Source organism: Polypterus senegalus, chromosome 11 (assembly GCF_016835505.1).
Source record: "Polypterus senegalus isolate Bchr_013 chromosome 11, ASM1683550v1, whole genome shotgun sequence".
In the NCBI taxonomy this organism is placed as follows: domain Eukaryota; kingdom Metazoa; phylum Chordata; class Cladistia; order Polypteriformes; family Polypteridae; genus Polypterus; species Polypterus senegalus.
This window is the reverse complement of record NC_053164.1, coordinates 40,217,787-40,235,717: the sequence shown is the minus strand read 5'-3', so window position 1 is coordinate 40,235,717 and position 17,931 is coordinate 40,217,787. Positions and strand designations below refer to the sequence as shown.

The 17,931-nt window shown below is 40.3% G+C and overlaps 1 protein-coding gene across 5 annotated transcripts in view; it reads right to left on the bottom strand.

Moving 5' to 3' along the window:
* Nucleotides 1-17,931, bottom strand: part of slc4a5a (solute carrier family 4 member 5a) — a 154,902-nt gene that overhangs the window by 113,367 nt on the left and 23,604 nt on the right. For all 5 annotated transcript variants that reach the window (XM_039768436.1, XM_039768435.1, XM_039768438.1 and 2 more), the window contains exon 4: nucleotides 12,558-12,764. In XM_039768436.1, the coding sequence (XP_039624370.1) occupies nucleotides 12,558-12,764 (207 nt within the window). The remainder of the gene's footprint in view (nucleotides 1-12,557; nucleotides 12,765-17,931) is intronic.

Here is a 17,931-nt window from a genome sequence, read left to right as displayed (position 1 = left end):
ACATATCGTAAAGTAGTTTTTATTCCTGAGCTTTCAACCCCTACCGGGGGTCTTCATCAGAGGATAATGCTTCGGCTTACAAGAATCAAAGGCAATATATAGCAATAACTTAAGGGGGGTGAGGGGTTGGGGTTGTGGGGGGGTAATTGGTGTGAAGTCTTGTTTATTATGAATAAGTTCTTCTTAAGTTTTCATATGCTGGATTTGTGTCCAAGTGTCTGTTGATAGCGTTATATACATGTACACACACTTTAATTAAAGGATATGTTTCCGTGTATCTGTGTGCCTGACTGGTTGCTGTTTCTCTGTCATTTTTACAGTGCATGACAAATATTTGTAGCGAGAAAGCACATCACAAATGCCACATCACAAACATTAACACTGCTTTTACAGATCCCATAGATAGCATATAACAGACATATACATTGCTTTTGTCATTCCAACAGACTAAGCATCACAAACATTAGTAATAAAGCATATTATTACTACAAACTTTTGTGTTTTATTAGAATGGCAAATGCAATGAATTTTATTACTACATTCCAGAAGATTGTGAAGTCTCCATTGATTATTTAGATTTCATCTATCTAAGGCAGGTGGTGCAGCTAACATCTTATATAAAACAATGAAAATATCCAGTGTCCATCGATGGTTGGGGTGTAGCAAAGCAACATTTAACGTGTCAACGTCACTGACCTACGTAAGCGGATATTTTAAATTATACCCCTCATGAATTGATAAAATCTAAAATGAATTTTTCTTCAGATGATGAGTGATGAGAGATGTTAAAAAACAAAGGGAAGACCAAGAAAAATGAAGACAAGTTGGACTGTTGAATGAACAAAAGTAACAAGAAGCACAAAGAAAGTGGAATGGAAAGCATATCTGGTCCGATGAATGGAGGTTTGTAAATTCACAAGGTGATCAAAGCAGATGGACTGCTGCTCGCATTGCCACCACTTATCCCTTTAGCTTACAATGTTCCCAATGATGAATCTATTGTTATCAGCGAAACTTATGGACCATTAACTAGCATTTGTGTCTCTTGCGGTGTGAGGCATTTTGCTGCAGAATGACCACACAACGAGGGATTTACTCAGTATTTTCAAAAGTGAAAAATATTTCGACAGTCGATTTGGACAAACAGTTTCATCTGATTGTTAATGACTGGACTCCATATATATTGACACTTCCAATATCAAGGGCACTATCTAATAATAATAATAATACATTTTGCTCTGTGAAACATTTCTGCCTTTAATAGAAATGGTATAAGTCTTCAATTCTCTATCATGTATACAGATTCTCTTCCTATTCTAGTATTGTAGCATTGTACCTTTTTACTAAATGGGCATTGTGCCTGTTTTAATAAATACGGTTTTCTCTAGTATACGGTATACTGTATATAGTAATAAGAGGGGTGTCCTTTAGGAAGGAGACAAAAAGGTCACTAAAATGGCACCTTTATTAAATAAAAATATAACTGCAGGAAGGAATGAACAAAGTGCAAATAAACAGGTAAAAAACAACAACACCGCAAGCCCTTCTATGCCTGCCTAAATTCCTACTGTCTGCTAAGTGTGGTAGCTCACCCACTTGCCCACCACAGTACCATACAAAAGCACCCCCATCCTCACCTCCTGCTTTCTTTCTCTTCCTCCCTCCGTACTCTACACTGAATGGTCCCTAGCATGGAAACAACGTTAAATCTCCAAAATCACTTTAGGGGTCTGGTGGGACTTTCATGTTACTCCAGAACTCCCTATAGCAACTCTTGGTGCCCCTGCCTCCCTAAGCCCTCAATCGGCAGTAGAAGGCCAGGTCTTCTAAGAAGCACCCCAGGGGCCTGCACAATGTGAGGCATCCCACATTCCTATACATTCTTTTGTGGGACTGTGCGCCCTCTGGTGGTCAGGAAGTGCTGCCAAATAAAGGGTGTCCTCCTTGGCTTCAGTCTGAGGAGAGCAGGTTTGGTGTCCCTATGATAGGGTGGGTTGAGTGCCTCTTAGCATTCTGGGGGGGGGGCATTACATGTTTTCCTTTTCTATTTTCTCTCTCTCTCATGTTGGTGTTCTTACGTACTGCCAAGGGTGGAGTCTGACTTTTAGGATAGGAAGACATTTATTAGAGCTACAACTGCAGTGCCATATGTTTACTTCTCAACTTAAGTGAATTAGCACCCATTGCTCGCAAGCACATAATGAAGCAAATCTCACATTAATATATTTAAAACATTGAAATTATTAAAAAGAACACACGTATTTAAACAATACTTTTTTTAGTTTCCTGGTCTACTTATTGTAATTGTAATAAATTATTGTATTGTAATTCCTTTTATTCTGCGGTGGGTTGGCACCCTGCCCAGGATTGGTTCCTGCCTTGTGCCCTGTGTTGGCTGGGATTGGCTCCAGCGGACCCCCGTGACCCTGTATTCGGATTCAGCGGGTTAGACAATGGATGGATGGATGGAATTCCTTTTATTTGGGATTTATTTTAGCACCACAGGGCACTGCCCATGCCTACTGCCTTTCCATGGTATTCATCTCACATAAAGCACTGGGTGTACCACCCTAGTGGTCTCAGTGTTTCTACGTGGCATGTGCTGAGGCTCTCCTGCTTGGATGTTGGCTCTCTCTTGTCTGTAAAACTTCACCCTGGCCTGTGCTAGGTTTGTAGTGCCCTTGGCCCCTGGTAACTTGTTGCCAATCAGACTCTCCTTCACAACATGAAGTTCTTGGAGTTTAAATAAAAGACCTAACACAGAAAGCAGACAGTTCATTCACTCACTAATCATCTCAAGCCATTAACACATCCACAATCACTTATACAGAAGTAATTTAGCAGCATTGATCCCGTAACCTATGCACTTTTGAGGTATGGGAGGAAACTCCTCATAAACACAGGATGAACATGCAAACTCCTCACAGATAATCTGCAGGTGAAACAATAAACTGTGGGCTGTGAGGCAGCCATGATCAGCACTGCACAACCTTGCTGCTCCTATTAATGCGTTAAATTTTATTTTATTTTATTCACTGTAACATTTTACTTTCGGCGACTTATATGTTTTATTTATCAGCTGACTCAACATTGATGCTAGCATATCAGAATATAAAGTATGTAAATTCAATAAAACACACATACAGTACACTAACACAGTAACAGAAAATGTGTACTGTACATGAGCAATGATAGACAGTTGTACTGTATTCCTACATAAAACAAAATGACTAAAGCCCCTGTCACATGACAAGGGCATTCCAGCTATATTCAGTCTTAACCTTCCTTCACATAATTATAGCGAGTTATGGACTGTCACAACACACCCCGTCATGTAGTGTGACATCCCCAGTGACTTAATCAGAGCGCTCTGAAGTCAAACAGATTTGATTTTGTCACAAGTCATAGAGGCAAGGCTTCTGTGTTTGTGTGTGTGAGAATTATTAACCAATGAGAACTCGTGTGGAAATAAACTATAACCAATGCCTAAACACAACAAGGAGAGCCATGCAAGAAAAAAATAGGAGGGTAATGATGGCCTAAAGAAAAAGAGAAGTTGTTGTATAAATGTCTATTCGATATCTTGTCGTTGTTGTGCCACAACAGAGTAGAGATAGAGAGAAGATGCACCACGTTGATAGGCTGTGAGTTCCTCATCCCCTATCATTCCTAGTTGTCAGCTGACATCCTCAAGGCAATGAGATCAAGCAACTGCAGTCTGTAAGTGTGACTTGTAGAAGTGACTCCAAACACAAGCAAGTGGAAAGCCTTAAATTTCCATCACTTACCACTAAGAGCATCTTGATTGTTGTGAATACTTTGAGGGACAGCAGCACACCTGCAAAAATGAGGATGGCCAATGTAGTCTGTGCACTTTGCATGATGTGTAGAGATTAGCATCAAACACCACTGTGATAAAATTTAGAAGGGCTACACACACTAAGGAGTAAGCCGAGGAAAAGTAAAAGGGATGCCGTTAGCGGATAAGCGCGTGTCTCTTTCTTCAGAGGTTTCATTCTGCTGATGTGCTGGTTTCGCTTGTGTTATTAGCAGCTAAGCGAGTTTTCTGTTTCACTGAAGGAGGAGCCCTTAACCCGACTCTACCTCTCACTTCCGGGCCAGACAGACACATACACTTCCACATGCAGACGTTTATATATGAGATACCTATATATACTGTGAGTATTACACTTACACTTTGTCTGTTATGACTTGCACCAGGCTGATTGAGAGATGGGGATGACCGGAAGAAGAAGCTTTAATTGTTGCCAAATTTGACATCAGGGATTTGTTGTATAGTTTGTTGTTATCAAACTCTATTCAAAGAACAGTACTAAGAAGAAAAAAAGCAAAAAGACAAGAACCAAGGAACCCGAAGCACAAGAACTAAGCTCACAAAATCAAAAGATTGATTTTTGAGGTTATCTGCAAACTCGGAAAATGACATGTCTAGTGTGTCACTTTTTATAGTGTCGTGTCGATTACATTAATTATGGTATTTCCAGGGGTGCATACTGTAGCAACTGACACTGCATTATAAGTATTACACTTGTTACACTTTGTCTATTATGCACAAGGTGAATTGAGAAATGGTGATGGCCATTAGAGGAAACGTTAACCGAAACCTAAGTTGAAACGAGAGGTCCGACTTTTCATTCACTGCTACCAAAACACTAATTGAAGAATCATAGCAAGTAGACAGAAGCAAAAAGACAGGAACCAGGGGATCTAAAGCGCAAGAACAAATAAACACACACACACACAAAAGATTGATTTTTGAGGTTATCTGCAAACTCGGACAATGATGTGTCTAGTGTGTCGCTTTTTATATTGTCGTGTTGATTACATTAATTATGGTATTTCCAGAGGTGCATACTGTAGCGACTGACACTGCATCATAAGTATTACACTTATTACACTTTGTCTATTATGCACAAGGTGAATTGAGAAATGGTGATGACCAGGAGAGGAAGCGTTAACCAAAACGTAAGTTGAAACCAGAGGTGTGACTTTTAATTCACTGCTATCAAAACACTAATTGAAGAATCATAGTAAGTAGACAAAAGCAAAAAGACAGGAAGCAGGGCATCTAAAGCGAAAGAACTAAACACACACACAAAAGATTGATTTTTGAGGTTATCCGCAAACTCGGATAAGAACGTGTCTAATGCATCACATTTACAGTATATTGTTGTGTTGATTACATTAATGGTGGTATTTCCAGAGATGTGTTCTCTGGCAACTGACACTTCATCTTGTGTAAAACACTAGTATATAAGTATTACACTTTGTCTGTAATGCACAAGGTGAATTGAGAAATGGTGTTGAACAGGACAGGAAATGTTAACCAAACCCAAAGTTGAAACCAGAGATCTGTCCTTTCATTCATCGCTACTAAAATGCTAATCGAAGAATCATAGTAAGTAGACAAAGTAAAAAGACAGGGGCCAGGGAATGTAAAGCACAAGAAATAAACACACAGGCTTAAAAGACTGATTTTTGAGGTTATCCACAAACATGGATATCGACGTGTATGACGGTCCTTTTTTATACTGTCACGTCAATTCCAGAGATGTGCTCCGTAATAACCGATACTGCATCACAATGATGGCAACTTAACATGGCAGAGCCAATAAAAAGTAAAATGTGACAGGAACGACACAATTATTTCATTAGTAACTAAAGATACTATTAATAATACAAACTGAGAACAAACTGAGCTGCAGCACTAAGAGCAAGAAGTTGAAACGAGTGCTCAGGAATTTTTTAAAACATACAAAATCATAACAGTGTCTGCTTCTGTCTATATTGCTTTTACTTGTGCTTCATTGCGTGATACATCGTATGGCTGCAGTTTCTCTTCACATATATTTACTTTAGTAAAATGTTATATTTTATCACTATTTGAAAATAAATGAGTAATACAGTAAAAATGTCTCGGTTAGATGATTCCAGATTCTATAAACTCTGTAACAGGCACCATGTTTGACAGATTCAGGTAAAGATATAAAAATGCAGGGACGCACCACTTCATGCAAAGAATCAAGTAATAGACACTTATATTAAATATAACGTGACCTAATATTCTGAAGTCCCTAAATCTAATTCAGGGTCTTGGGGATCATGACATAGCAGGTCACAGTCCTGGACAGGGTACAAGGGCATGTCTGCAATGCCAATATAAACTCATTCAATGACACATTCAATTTTATCTGTCCGTGCTCATCCAATTCAGGCTTGCAAGTCAGACATAATGCATAACAGCCTGCTAGAACACCACACTACTTTACCAACTAAGCAACACAACAGCATTCTGTATTGACTTTACAAAATCCTTGACAAACGCAGGTAACCATATTGTACAAGAAACACTCCTGTGTAAAATCGTTGAAGCACCCAGGTTCTCATCGGGTTCACCTGTACAGTATGGTTTATGGCCGTCAATCGCTCACCACTTAACTGATTTGCACCCTTAAAACTTAACTCGGCACACAAACCCACTGACACACTGCACATGCCATATCCCTGCTTTGCAAGCACATTCACATGTTACATCTGCTGTACGTAAATAAGGGGAGATCCACAGGGTCATACAACAGACTACACCTAGACATCTTTTTTCCAACACATCTCTGAGTAAAGACAGCACGACATCTGCAAATAAAGATGCGCTCAACAGGGATATTTAAAATATACGGACATGTACATTCAATGCACATCTTTTGCATGCAAGACTTCCAGCCTCCTTAATGGTTTCTGAACTTTTTAAGATACCAAAACCTACCTTTCAACTTTTGGTGTATTCAGGTTGAAGAAATGCCCAACTAGACTCCAAAGTATGCTGAGCTCTTCTACACAGACTTCAAAGTATATCAAGCTAGAGGATCAATACTATGCTAATTCAGACTTGCTAGCTTATCCTAATGTGTGTCCCACTGAGTCCGCAGGTTGTTCAGCCTCGCCTGCCTGCCAGCCACTCCTGATACCAGCAGGCTCCTTACCTGAAGTGCTATGGGTTATCATTCCTCCTCTCACTCTCTCTCTCTCTTTGTCACAGTCAAGCCTTCTTATGTGTCTTAGATGTGGTCTCCTCGCTCCTGCTTTGCCTCTCCACTCTTATCCTTCTGTGGCTTGTTAAAAAGAGCCCCCAGACTAATGAAGGAGATTACACTGAAAGGCAGGCAGTTTCTCCAAATGCAGCACACGGAGAGGGGCCGCAGCCCTTTTCGTTGCTGTAGTCAGGAGATTAGTGACCATACAGGTATAATGAAGCATTTGGTGTGGATGGGGGCACAAGCTGGGGATATGTAAATGGGGGCTCTAATACTCTGAAAACACAACTGTCGGCAGGCATCTGTAACCACTCCAGCAAGGCTTCCCCTCTCAGTCAGAAGCCAAACTTCTAAAGCCACACTGCATTCTTGTACACTTTTTAAAATGCATAAAGCAGTTATAAGATTGTTCTTTACTGAAAAATAAATAGGTTAATGGGAGCCAACAATAGAAATCAGCTAAAATCTAGCAAGCAAGTTTAACTGGGACCACGTAGTTAAATTGTGCTTGAAGAATTAACAAGGGTTAATATGTTTAATATGTATAAAAACACAGAATGATATTTATAGAACAGCACAATTTATACATATAATTGAATTCCATCAAAGTCATTTAGCGGTCAAGTGGTTTTGGGCAAATAGCTAACTGATGAAGAATAATAAAACCACATTTTCAGACGCGGAAGTAAGAACTACACTCTGCTCTGTATACCTAACAATACATTTAAACTTGAACACGCCTCAGTGGCGTTGAGAACAAAGGGAGCTGTCGTAATCTGGAGCAGACTACCCAGTCATGCAGCTGAAGGAGAATCCTTGACAACTGTTAAAACGCATCCAGATGAGGTCCTGAGACAGCTTGGCTATGAGCTAACCAAACAACCTTGAAGGGACTGAATGGCCTCTTCTAGTTTGTCAAATTACTTACGTAGGACAGGACTCCACTTCACAGCAGACACCTGGCCAAGAAACAATTTACTACCTGTTCATCATATAAATATTGTAACGACCCAAGGGGTGTGAGAGACAGAAGAATTGATTTAGCCACCTTATGCCAGTCCATTGGTGTGGCCCTAATGAGGACCTTTGCCTTTTTCAGTGATGCCTCCACCATGCTGCCCAGATCTTCTGCGGTTTGCTCCCAGCTGCCTCATCCCCCCTGCCATGCCAGCCAGCTACACCTAATTGCACTCACCTAAAGTCAATCACCCCAACTGTCACAATATTCTCCATTTATTTGAGCCGACCTAAGACCAGGATCTACATCCAGTGCTCATCAATAGTCCTCAGCAGCACAAAGACTCGGAATAAAGTGCTTACTCACAGTGCCATGTCTGCACCTCCTCTCATGCTGTTCAAAGGGCAGCTTATATAGCAGACATCTCTGGGTTTCTTTGCCCCTCATACAGACCGATAGTCTTCAGAAGCAGGGACATGCGGAATAAATTGCTTAACCAGTCCTGTGTCTGCACCCCCCCTCAAACTGTTCATGGGGCTGTTTATATAGTCAGCTTCACTGGGTATCCCCACCCTTTCTGATAGTCTACAACATCCCAATGAGTGTGTCCCTCTCAGGTCAGGACCCAGGGGCATTACACTGCATTGCTCTCAGGACTGTTGCCCTCAAAGTTAACACAAACTTCCTTTTCTAAATGGCTGTGAGGCAGCCTGGTCCAGCAAGTATGAAACAAGTCATTGTAAGAGTGGCCTGTATTTGGGTTATTAGCTAGTTCTATCCCACTTCTACCACCAATGTCCCAACCCAGTGGGATATGGGAGATGGAGGAACAGATTCTGCCATCTTATGCCAGAAATCTGGAGTCACCCTAAAAAGGACCTTTGGCTTCTTCAGCAATGCCTCCACCACACTAGCCATGTCCCTTGCATCACCATGTGCTCCAGTTGCCTTGTCATTTCAGCCTGCACACACATTCCGCTCAGGTCCATCCCACTCTGCTCAATTAGGATCAGAAGAAACCTGACTGTCACTCTGTCTCCTGGTTTCACGTCCATTGCTATGTACACAGGCTGATAGTTCTCAGCAGCAGAAAAACATGAAATTAGATGCTTATTCATAGTATCCCCTCACACACTGTTTATGGGGCCACTTATATAGCCAGCTTCTCCAGGTATCCTCAACCCCTACGATAATCTGCAGACCCCTGTAGTACGTTTCAACAGTTCAGTTGTGGATGACTCAGTCTGTTAAGGCTACTCTGTAGCTACCCCAAACCTTTTTCTGGGTCTTTGTCTCTTTTTTACAGTGAGTAGTATAGCCAGCAGGCAATAACTGAACTGTGAAGACAGGAATTAGAGGCTGTGATTGCAATGCTAACCACTATGCCATCATACCACCCCCAAAATTAACTGAGCTGAAAATTGTTTGGCTATTCTATGGACTCAGTTTGTACAGCTATCTTAATTCTCTTCATGCCATAACTGGGTTTTAATGAACCTGAGGGGCTTAGCAGGAGCAACATCTAGAGTATACTCTGCTGACGGTAACATACAGAAGAGAGAAATGTTAAAACTCTTTAAACAATATACTCCTATGTGAAGAAAAATGAACTTGCATCTGTGAAATGTAACTGATTGAAAATATAAATGTTGGAGAAATTCTTTAAAAAAATCTGCCCACAAAGTAAAGTCCACTTTTTTATCTCAGAAAGTTTCTACCATGGAAATCTAATTGCTGGCTCGATTCAGGCTGGAAGAAAAGGGCACTTGTGTTTAATAAACAAACTTCCACAAGTCTCAGCCTCTTCGTCACAGATGAAGAGGCAGCAAAAGAGATCGCCAACTGATGACACAGAGGGTATGCGCACGTAATTTAGGAGGAAGATCTTCAAGGGAGTTAACAACATGGATTTGTAGGTCATTAAAGTGCCACATATGTGAAGGTGGCACAGAATATTACTGGCACCCAGCTGCCTTCTCTTCAGGGCATGCACAACCCTCACTGTCATAAAAAGGGCACACAGGATAATGAAAGAACCCATTCATCCTGCACGGCCTCTTTTCTCACTCCTTTCATCTGGCAAATGATTACACAGCTACTGAAACTCACACCATAAGATTCAGGGCCAGGTTCAATTCGCAGGTTATAAGGTCATTGAACAGCTGATGTAACATAACAAACAGTGCATATCTAAATATATATATATATATATGTATTGTCACACAAGTGCGCATGGGAGGCAGCTAAAGGGCTTGAGTGAAGGCAGTTTGGAGGCATGCCGGTGTGTGGCAGAGTGCACTGACTCTTTTTCTCCCTTGCCTGTAGACCATTCCCGGGGGATTTCACCTGGCTCTCCTGACATCACTTCCGGGACCGAGCCAATGGAAGTCGGCCACACCAGCTCCAGTCCCTCTGATGTCACGTCCGGCTATGAACCAATGGTGAAAGACCACATGCCAGATCCATATGACCCTGACTTCCTGTCTCCCCCTTTAAAACCTGCCCCTTTTCCTTTGTTTCCTCAGTCTTGAGTCTTGTTTTGGACTCAGTTGAATGCACTTCAGTGCTGATTATTTGTTAAAACGATTTTTGCAGCCAGGATACCACATTATACGGGTGGCTGCCCCAAACCTTTATCTGTCCATGTCTCGTTCTTGTGACAGTATATATATATATATATATATATATATATATATATATATATATATATATATATATATATATATATATATATATATACTGTATATACATTGTATAAACACATATATAAATTGCCTTTTAACACATTTTCTTAAGTTGCAACCTTATAATAAAATCATATAGCTATTAAATTATTTTTTTCCTTAATCAAGCAACACTCAATACTGCAGAATGACAAAACAAAAACAGGATTTTAAATATTTTTTCATATTTATTAAAAATGTAAAAAATAAGAAACCTGAAATGTCACATTGACACAAGTATTCAGACCATTCTGTCAGTAGTTAGTTGAAGCCCCTTGGGCAGCAAATCCAGCCCGATGTCTTCTTAAAGTTTGACCAAACAAGTCTGACACGACTGGATTTGGAGATTTTCTGCCATTCTTCTCTGCAGATCCTCTCAAGTTCTGTCAGGCTGGAAAGAGACCATTGATGGATGGTTATTTTAAGGTCTCTCTAGAGATGTTTGACTGGGTTCAAGTCTGGGCTCGGCTCTAAAGTACATTCCCAGAGTTGATTCTACACCACTCCTGTGTTGTCTTTCCTTTGAGCTTAGGGTCATTGAATCTTCAGCCCAGGTCAGAGTACTCTGGAGCACATTTTCATAAAGGATTTCTTTGTATATTGTCCAAACCAGACTAGCCTACCGGCCTCAATCCAGCATGATGGTGCAACCCAGGGTTAGTTTTGGAATGCTTAGGCTGGTGGGGTCTATGTAAATAGCATGACTGAAGAGCAGAGGGGAGTCCTTCTTGACATTTCCAAGAACACATTTGACTAGGTGGCGGTGGGGTCCATCTTCACATTTCCCACAGCACAATCACAACTTTGAAATGTAATTGAGGGGGAGAAGGCACAAGAAATAATGCCCCCAGAGCACCTGCAGGATCCGGCCTTGCTACTACCTCCATGCATCACCGTTGGCATGGTGTTGCACGAGTGATGAACGGTGCTTGGTTACCTGCAGACATGATCCTCTGAATTGAGACCAGACAGTTCAACCTTGGGGTTATCAGACTACAGAATCATATTTCTCATAGTCTGAGAGTCCTTTAGGAGACTCTTTGCAAACTCCAAACACGCTTTCATGTATTGTGTAGCCACTCTGCCACAAAGTCAAGATTAGTGGAGTGCTGAAGTAATGGTTTCTCTCTTGAAGTTTTATTCATCTCCACATTGGTTTTCTGTAGCTCAGCCAGAGTTGCAATTGGGTTCTTGGCTGCCTTTCTAATCAAGGCCCTTCTCCACTGATTACTGAATTTGCCTGGGTGGCCACAATTAGCCATGGTTATTCCAAACTTCTTTCATTTAAGAATTATGGAGGCCACTGTGCTCTTTATAACCTTAAATGCTACAGAACATTGTTCACCCTTCCTCAGATATTTGTTTTGACACAATGATGTCTCTAAGCTCTTCTGGCAGGTTGTTCAATCTCATGGTTTGGTTTTTGCTCTGATACATAATGTCACCTGTGGACATTCTGTAGAAAGATGTGTGTGCCTTTCCTAATCAAATCCAAGTAGTTGAATGAACCGTAGGTGGTCTCCATACAATTTGTAGAAACGTCTTGATGATGTTCAAGAGAATGGGATGCACCTGAGCCAGATTTCAACTGTTGTAGCAAAGGTTCTTGTGTCAATGTGACATTTCAGTTTTTAATTTTTAATAAGTTTGTAGATATTCCTAAAATCATTTTTTTATTTTATCATTCTGGGATATTGGATGTTATTTGATAAGCGAAAAAAAATGAATTTAAGTGACATAACAAAATGTTGCACTATGTACACATGACAATAATCTTGACTTGAGTCGACATGTTTATAGTTTAAATTTTTACTGTCCACTTACTGGTACAATGAGTAATATCTGCAGTGGAAAGCTCCTGGGGGTTCTCCAGACCACCTTCATCCGTGTCAGAGCGATTGTGCCTTTCTCTCTCATAGTGTATCTCCCGGTCCACTTCACTGATATCACGACTTGATGTTGACCTCCTTCTCCTCCGCTTTCTCCGATAGCCCCGCGGAACTGGGACACCAATGTAAATGGAGTGGTGATCTGAAACCAAAACGAGACCACTACAGTTAAGTAAGTGAGACGTGTTTCCAGGACTGTGTCATGAATTTATGATTTCAACTTAAAAATGTTTTGGTGTGCTCTCCATTTGTCAGAGAGCTGGAGATATTGCAGCTGGTCCAGCTTAACAGTACTGATTTGGGCAGACTGAACAGCCTTGGAAATGGCATATGGTTAACCAATCAATGATAAGCAGAGCAGACTGGTCCAAGCTGGGAATTATAATCAAAAATCACAACAGAGAAGTCTACATGGTAGCCACATCACTTACTCTTATGGAAAGCAGACAGATTTGCCGATCACATTGAACAACATCTAGTCGGCGGGGATGTCATTACTTGACAACTGCAGATGCTGATGTTGTTGCTTGAGGATGTTAGATTACATAACTAAATATCAGAGGAGGGGACAAGTCAGATGAATCTGTGAGACTTTTCAGCACAATTTCACATTTCCAAAATATTGCAAGTTTGCCGATTTTTCTGACAAACAGATGGAGCCCAAAACAGGGATGGGGTACGGCACCACTCAGTGCCTATAGTGGGTAGTCAGTACTAGACTTTGATGATTTTAGTGTCTGGAATACATGGCAATTAATTTACATAATTGGTGCCACTCTGTGTTTTAACTGCTAAATTTATGGAGCACATGCCCATTTCTTTTCATGTACAGCACCCATCAGATGACAGGGCACAGACTACTAGACTCCAGCAACTGGAGAGGTCCCCTTCACTCTCCAGAGTGCAAACCCCTTCAGTTACATAAAAGAACAAACAACCCTTAAGTTTCTTAAACAAATAGATTGACTGGCTCAATCTGTACTCACCATTCCACATTTTGTTGGTGTACAGACCTTGTATTGCACTGGGGGCTTCCCATGTTTCCCATATCTAAATCTGCCACTGACTGAAGCTGGTTTTAAGGGTGATATACTAAAGCTCTTTACTGAGGACTTTTAAGCCACACTGATGCAGCAATGCATTGTGGTCCAGGAATTCCTTAACTCCCCAGACATCCAGGAACAGCAGGGTGGGTAGTTTACCACACACTGGAGTTTTATTTGACATCACTAATCAACAATGAACTGAAAAGACTACCTTACACTTGACATAACATTAATGGTCTATAGTGGGACCACTTTTAATGTGTTCACTTTTACAGTGCTGGACGGCTAAATCACACTTTACCACATCAACCATCAGAGAGTTGGACAAACTGATCTACAGTGAGAATCACATTTAACATTGAGAATAAACAGTGAGCAGAATGGATTGGTTGACATTGAAAAAACCTCATTAATCAGTTTCAAGCTGGAATCTGGCCCAATATGGAGTTCTCATGAAGTATCACTAAACAACATGGCCTGTACAAACTTAACATGAATTTACATTTCATGCCATTCAGAACAAGTACGCAGCCCGCAGAGCAGACTGGCCTACAATTTGAACAAGACTTTATACTAGTAGCATTTTAAATATAATTTTTGTTTTATTCTATTCACTTTTCATTTTAATTTTAATTTTTGCATTTTTTTATTTATCATTATTTCTTGTACATTTGATTCTTAGTGGGCACAGCCATTTTTGTGTCTGGTTGCAGTGATGACATGTGGCACAGCCATTTTTTGTGTTTGGTTGTGATGATGCCGTGTGGTTGCTAGTCATGTAATACACATATCATGTGATCCATGACATCACAGTGGCCATGATGTAAAAGATAGACACTTGCATTAAACAAGCATATCAACCTTAGGGAAGACTCACAAAAGACCAACACTCCAGCAATTACATATCAGCTTGATTGTTGTTCTTGTTACTTTTGAGTAATTATACTTCACATCTTTATGATTTATAGTATTGGTTTCATGTGTAATTCAATAATTATGTTCAACGTCTTAAAAATATTCTGCTATTTGTTGCTCTTTAGAATGGCGCCCCGGGGTCGGGGGGATCGGGCACTATGACATCACAATTGCTGGGTACTCACTCTGGCTATACAAGTGAACTGAGAAGGCTCAGGAGTTGGAGATCATTCATTAAGTATGCAGTTTGTAAATATTATTATGTAATTTTGGTGAATTTTCTGGATTTCTGATTATTCTTGCTCTGTCTTAATGGAATAATCCACAGAAAAGTGATATTACATTTAAATGTTACTTACCCAATGTGCTTTATAGTAAAGGCTGAGAAAATTTTTTCAATTTTCTATTTTCATGCAGAATGAGAGAAAAGTGTTTGTCATACAATGATACCCATTGGTCACCAATTGTGGACAACAGCAAATGAAATGAAAACTGTCCATGGGAAAAAAAAAATTATGTTACTCGTGTTGCATAATCAATATGTCTGTTATCCAGTTCAATGCTTTAAACATACAAAAATTCTATGAATTTTTTTTACTAAAATAATTGTTAAACTTTATTTCCATAAGTACAATGTATTCCCACAATTCTGTGGTTCTGGACTGAAGACAGGACTTTTGACCAAAGAATGAGGGGGAGAGGTGGCTCTTCAATTCAGACGCTCAATTGTGTGTGTGTGTGTGTGTGTGTGCACACGTTTCTTTACAACTCACAAGACTATTATCCAGCAGTGGTTTGTTTAAAAATATTTTAGTAAAAATACGTTTGGTGAGTTGAGAGCAAACAAATGGATGACTTTGCATGTGGATTATGTAAAATGGCTAACATGAGATTTTTTTCTTGGACATTTTGATATTGTTTGCTGTTATTCTGCGTTGGTCACCTATCGGGACCACTGAATTATGAACTTTCTACCCTTTTCCTGAATAAATGAGATTAACTGTTAAGAAAATGGGGTAAGTAACATTTAAACAAAATATCATTTTTGGGTGGGTATTCTTTAAGGATTCTTTTTGAGTCAACCCCCGTGCCTCCTTTTCCTCTGCTAAGCCGTTTTTGTATTTGTATATTTACTTGAAATAAATTATTGATTTTTAAAGATTTTTTAGTTTTCCCTTTTAATACAAGGCAAAGGTTTGTGATGATCTTTGTTCTTTTGGTGCTTTTGTCATATTTTTATATATTTCTAGTTGTTTTGGCAACTTCCTATTTTTGGGCCTGCTCCACTTAAAGTCAGCAGGTAGTATTAGGGGTCTGGCTAAGCTCAGGTGAGCCTCTGATGGTGAATGTGAGGTTAGGCATGCAGGTTTGAGAAAATAAGAGATGAAGCTTAAAGATGTTCTCAGGATCAATCAATTCTGTATTAACAATACTAGAACCTTCTAGTTTCATGCATTTGAAATGTAGCTGATATTGATCTAACTACTTTGGACAAGTAGTTTTGTAAATGATGGTCTCTTGTCTTTGCCCAATTGCTAGGGGTTGAGTAAAAATGTTATTAATCCATCCATTTTCAATGCTGCTTATTGTGAGCAGGACCAACAGGAAGCTGGAGCCTATCTTAGCAAGCATAGGGAGCAAGGCAGGAAGAAACCATGGATAGGACACCAGTACATTGCAGAGTGAGCACACACACACACAAACACACACACAGGACAATTTAGCATCACCAGTCCACCTAATCTTCATGTCTTTGGATTATGGGAGGAAGCTGGAGACCAGGAGGAAACCCACAAAGGCATGAAGAGTACATGTAAACTCCATGCAGGGAGCAGCCAGGATGCAAACCCTAGTATCCTTACTGTGAGGCAGCAGTGCTACCACCGCAACATTATGATTGATGCACAGTAACATTTTCTTTATATCTAAATTATTAAGAATGGATAATATCAGGAATATATCAGGTTTGACTGAACAAGATGACTCGTTTCACTTTACATGCACGTGTCAGGAAAGCAGATGGGCTGGGAACACATTAAATGTCCTCTCAGGGGCATCACCAAGTCTGTGCTTTAAATCCTCGTGTCAGGTTTTGATTTTCTTGGTTGGACCATGTGATGGAAGAGGTCATTTCTGATTAACAATTCATATTGATCTGTGGTGGAAAGATTTGATATCCCATGTTTCCAACTAGGGCTGCCAGGCCCTGCGGCAGTCAACTCACCCTCATCTAATTCTTCTGCCTAGCTGGGTACACTGGCTGCAGTGAACACACTTTCAGTTGGTATGAGCTGAAGAAATGGCATCCTGTTTCTTTCGGTTGTGGGACAAACAGCTTCCACTCAAACGAGAAACAAAATACCAGGAGGAGTCTGTTTGAGTGAACTTCAATGAAGACTGCTGTTAATTTCAGTATGATTGCTCTTTCTCGGCAATAACAGATTCAGAGTTCACCAATGAGTCGGTGTAACGGAGTTTATAGCAGTTTGAGAGTATTATGTGACTTTTTCATACTTTTTATCATATTATTACATTACCCTCAATTTTTTTATTTTTGAGACAACATTTTGTGATGGTTTTTTCTGCAGCTTCGGCCATGCTAAAGTGCCATCAGTAAGTATTCTGACCCTTTCACTTTTTACACATTTCGTTATGTTGTGGCCTTATACTAAAATCATTTCATTTATCTTTTGCTCTCAACAAAAAACGCAATAACCCAGAATGACAACGTAAAAACAGGATTTTAGAAATTATTAAAAATAACTGAAATATCCCACTGGCACCGGGATTCAGACCCTTCACTCAGTACTTAGCTAAAGCCCCTTTGGCATCCTGGAGTCATGTGTATGATGTAACAAGCTTCACACCCCATCATTTGGGGATTTCCTGCCATTCTTTTCTGCACCTTCTCTCAAGGTCTGTCAGGTTGGTTGCAGACAGTGAGTGGATTGCTATTTTCATGTCTCTCCAAGGATGGTCGATTGAGTTCAAGTGCAGGTTTTGGCTGGACATCCCAAGGAAATTCACAGTATTGACCCTAATCCACTCCACTGCTGTCTTTGGGTTGTGTTTAGAATCATTGAACCTTCGGCCAGTTTGAGGTCCAGAGTATTCTGGAGCATGTTATTCTTGAGGATATCTCTGTTCTTTCTTCCGTTCAGCTATCCCTCGGCCTTGACTAGTTTTTCAGCCACCTACCAGCAAGATGCTGCCCCCTCCATGCTTCACTATTGGAGCAGTGTTGTACAGGTGATGAGTGGTGCCTGGTTTCTTCAAGATGTGACCCTTAGAATTGAGGACAAAGAGTATAGTCTTGGTTTCAATGCATCAAAGAAGCTTGGGAGTCCT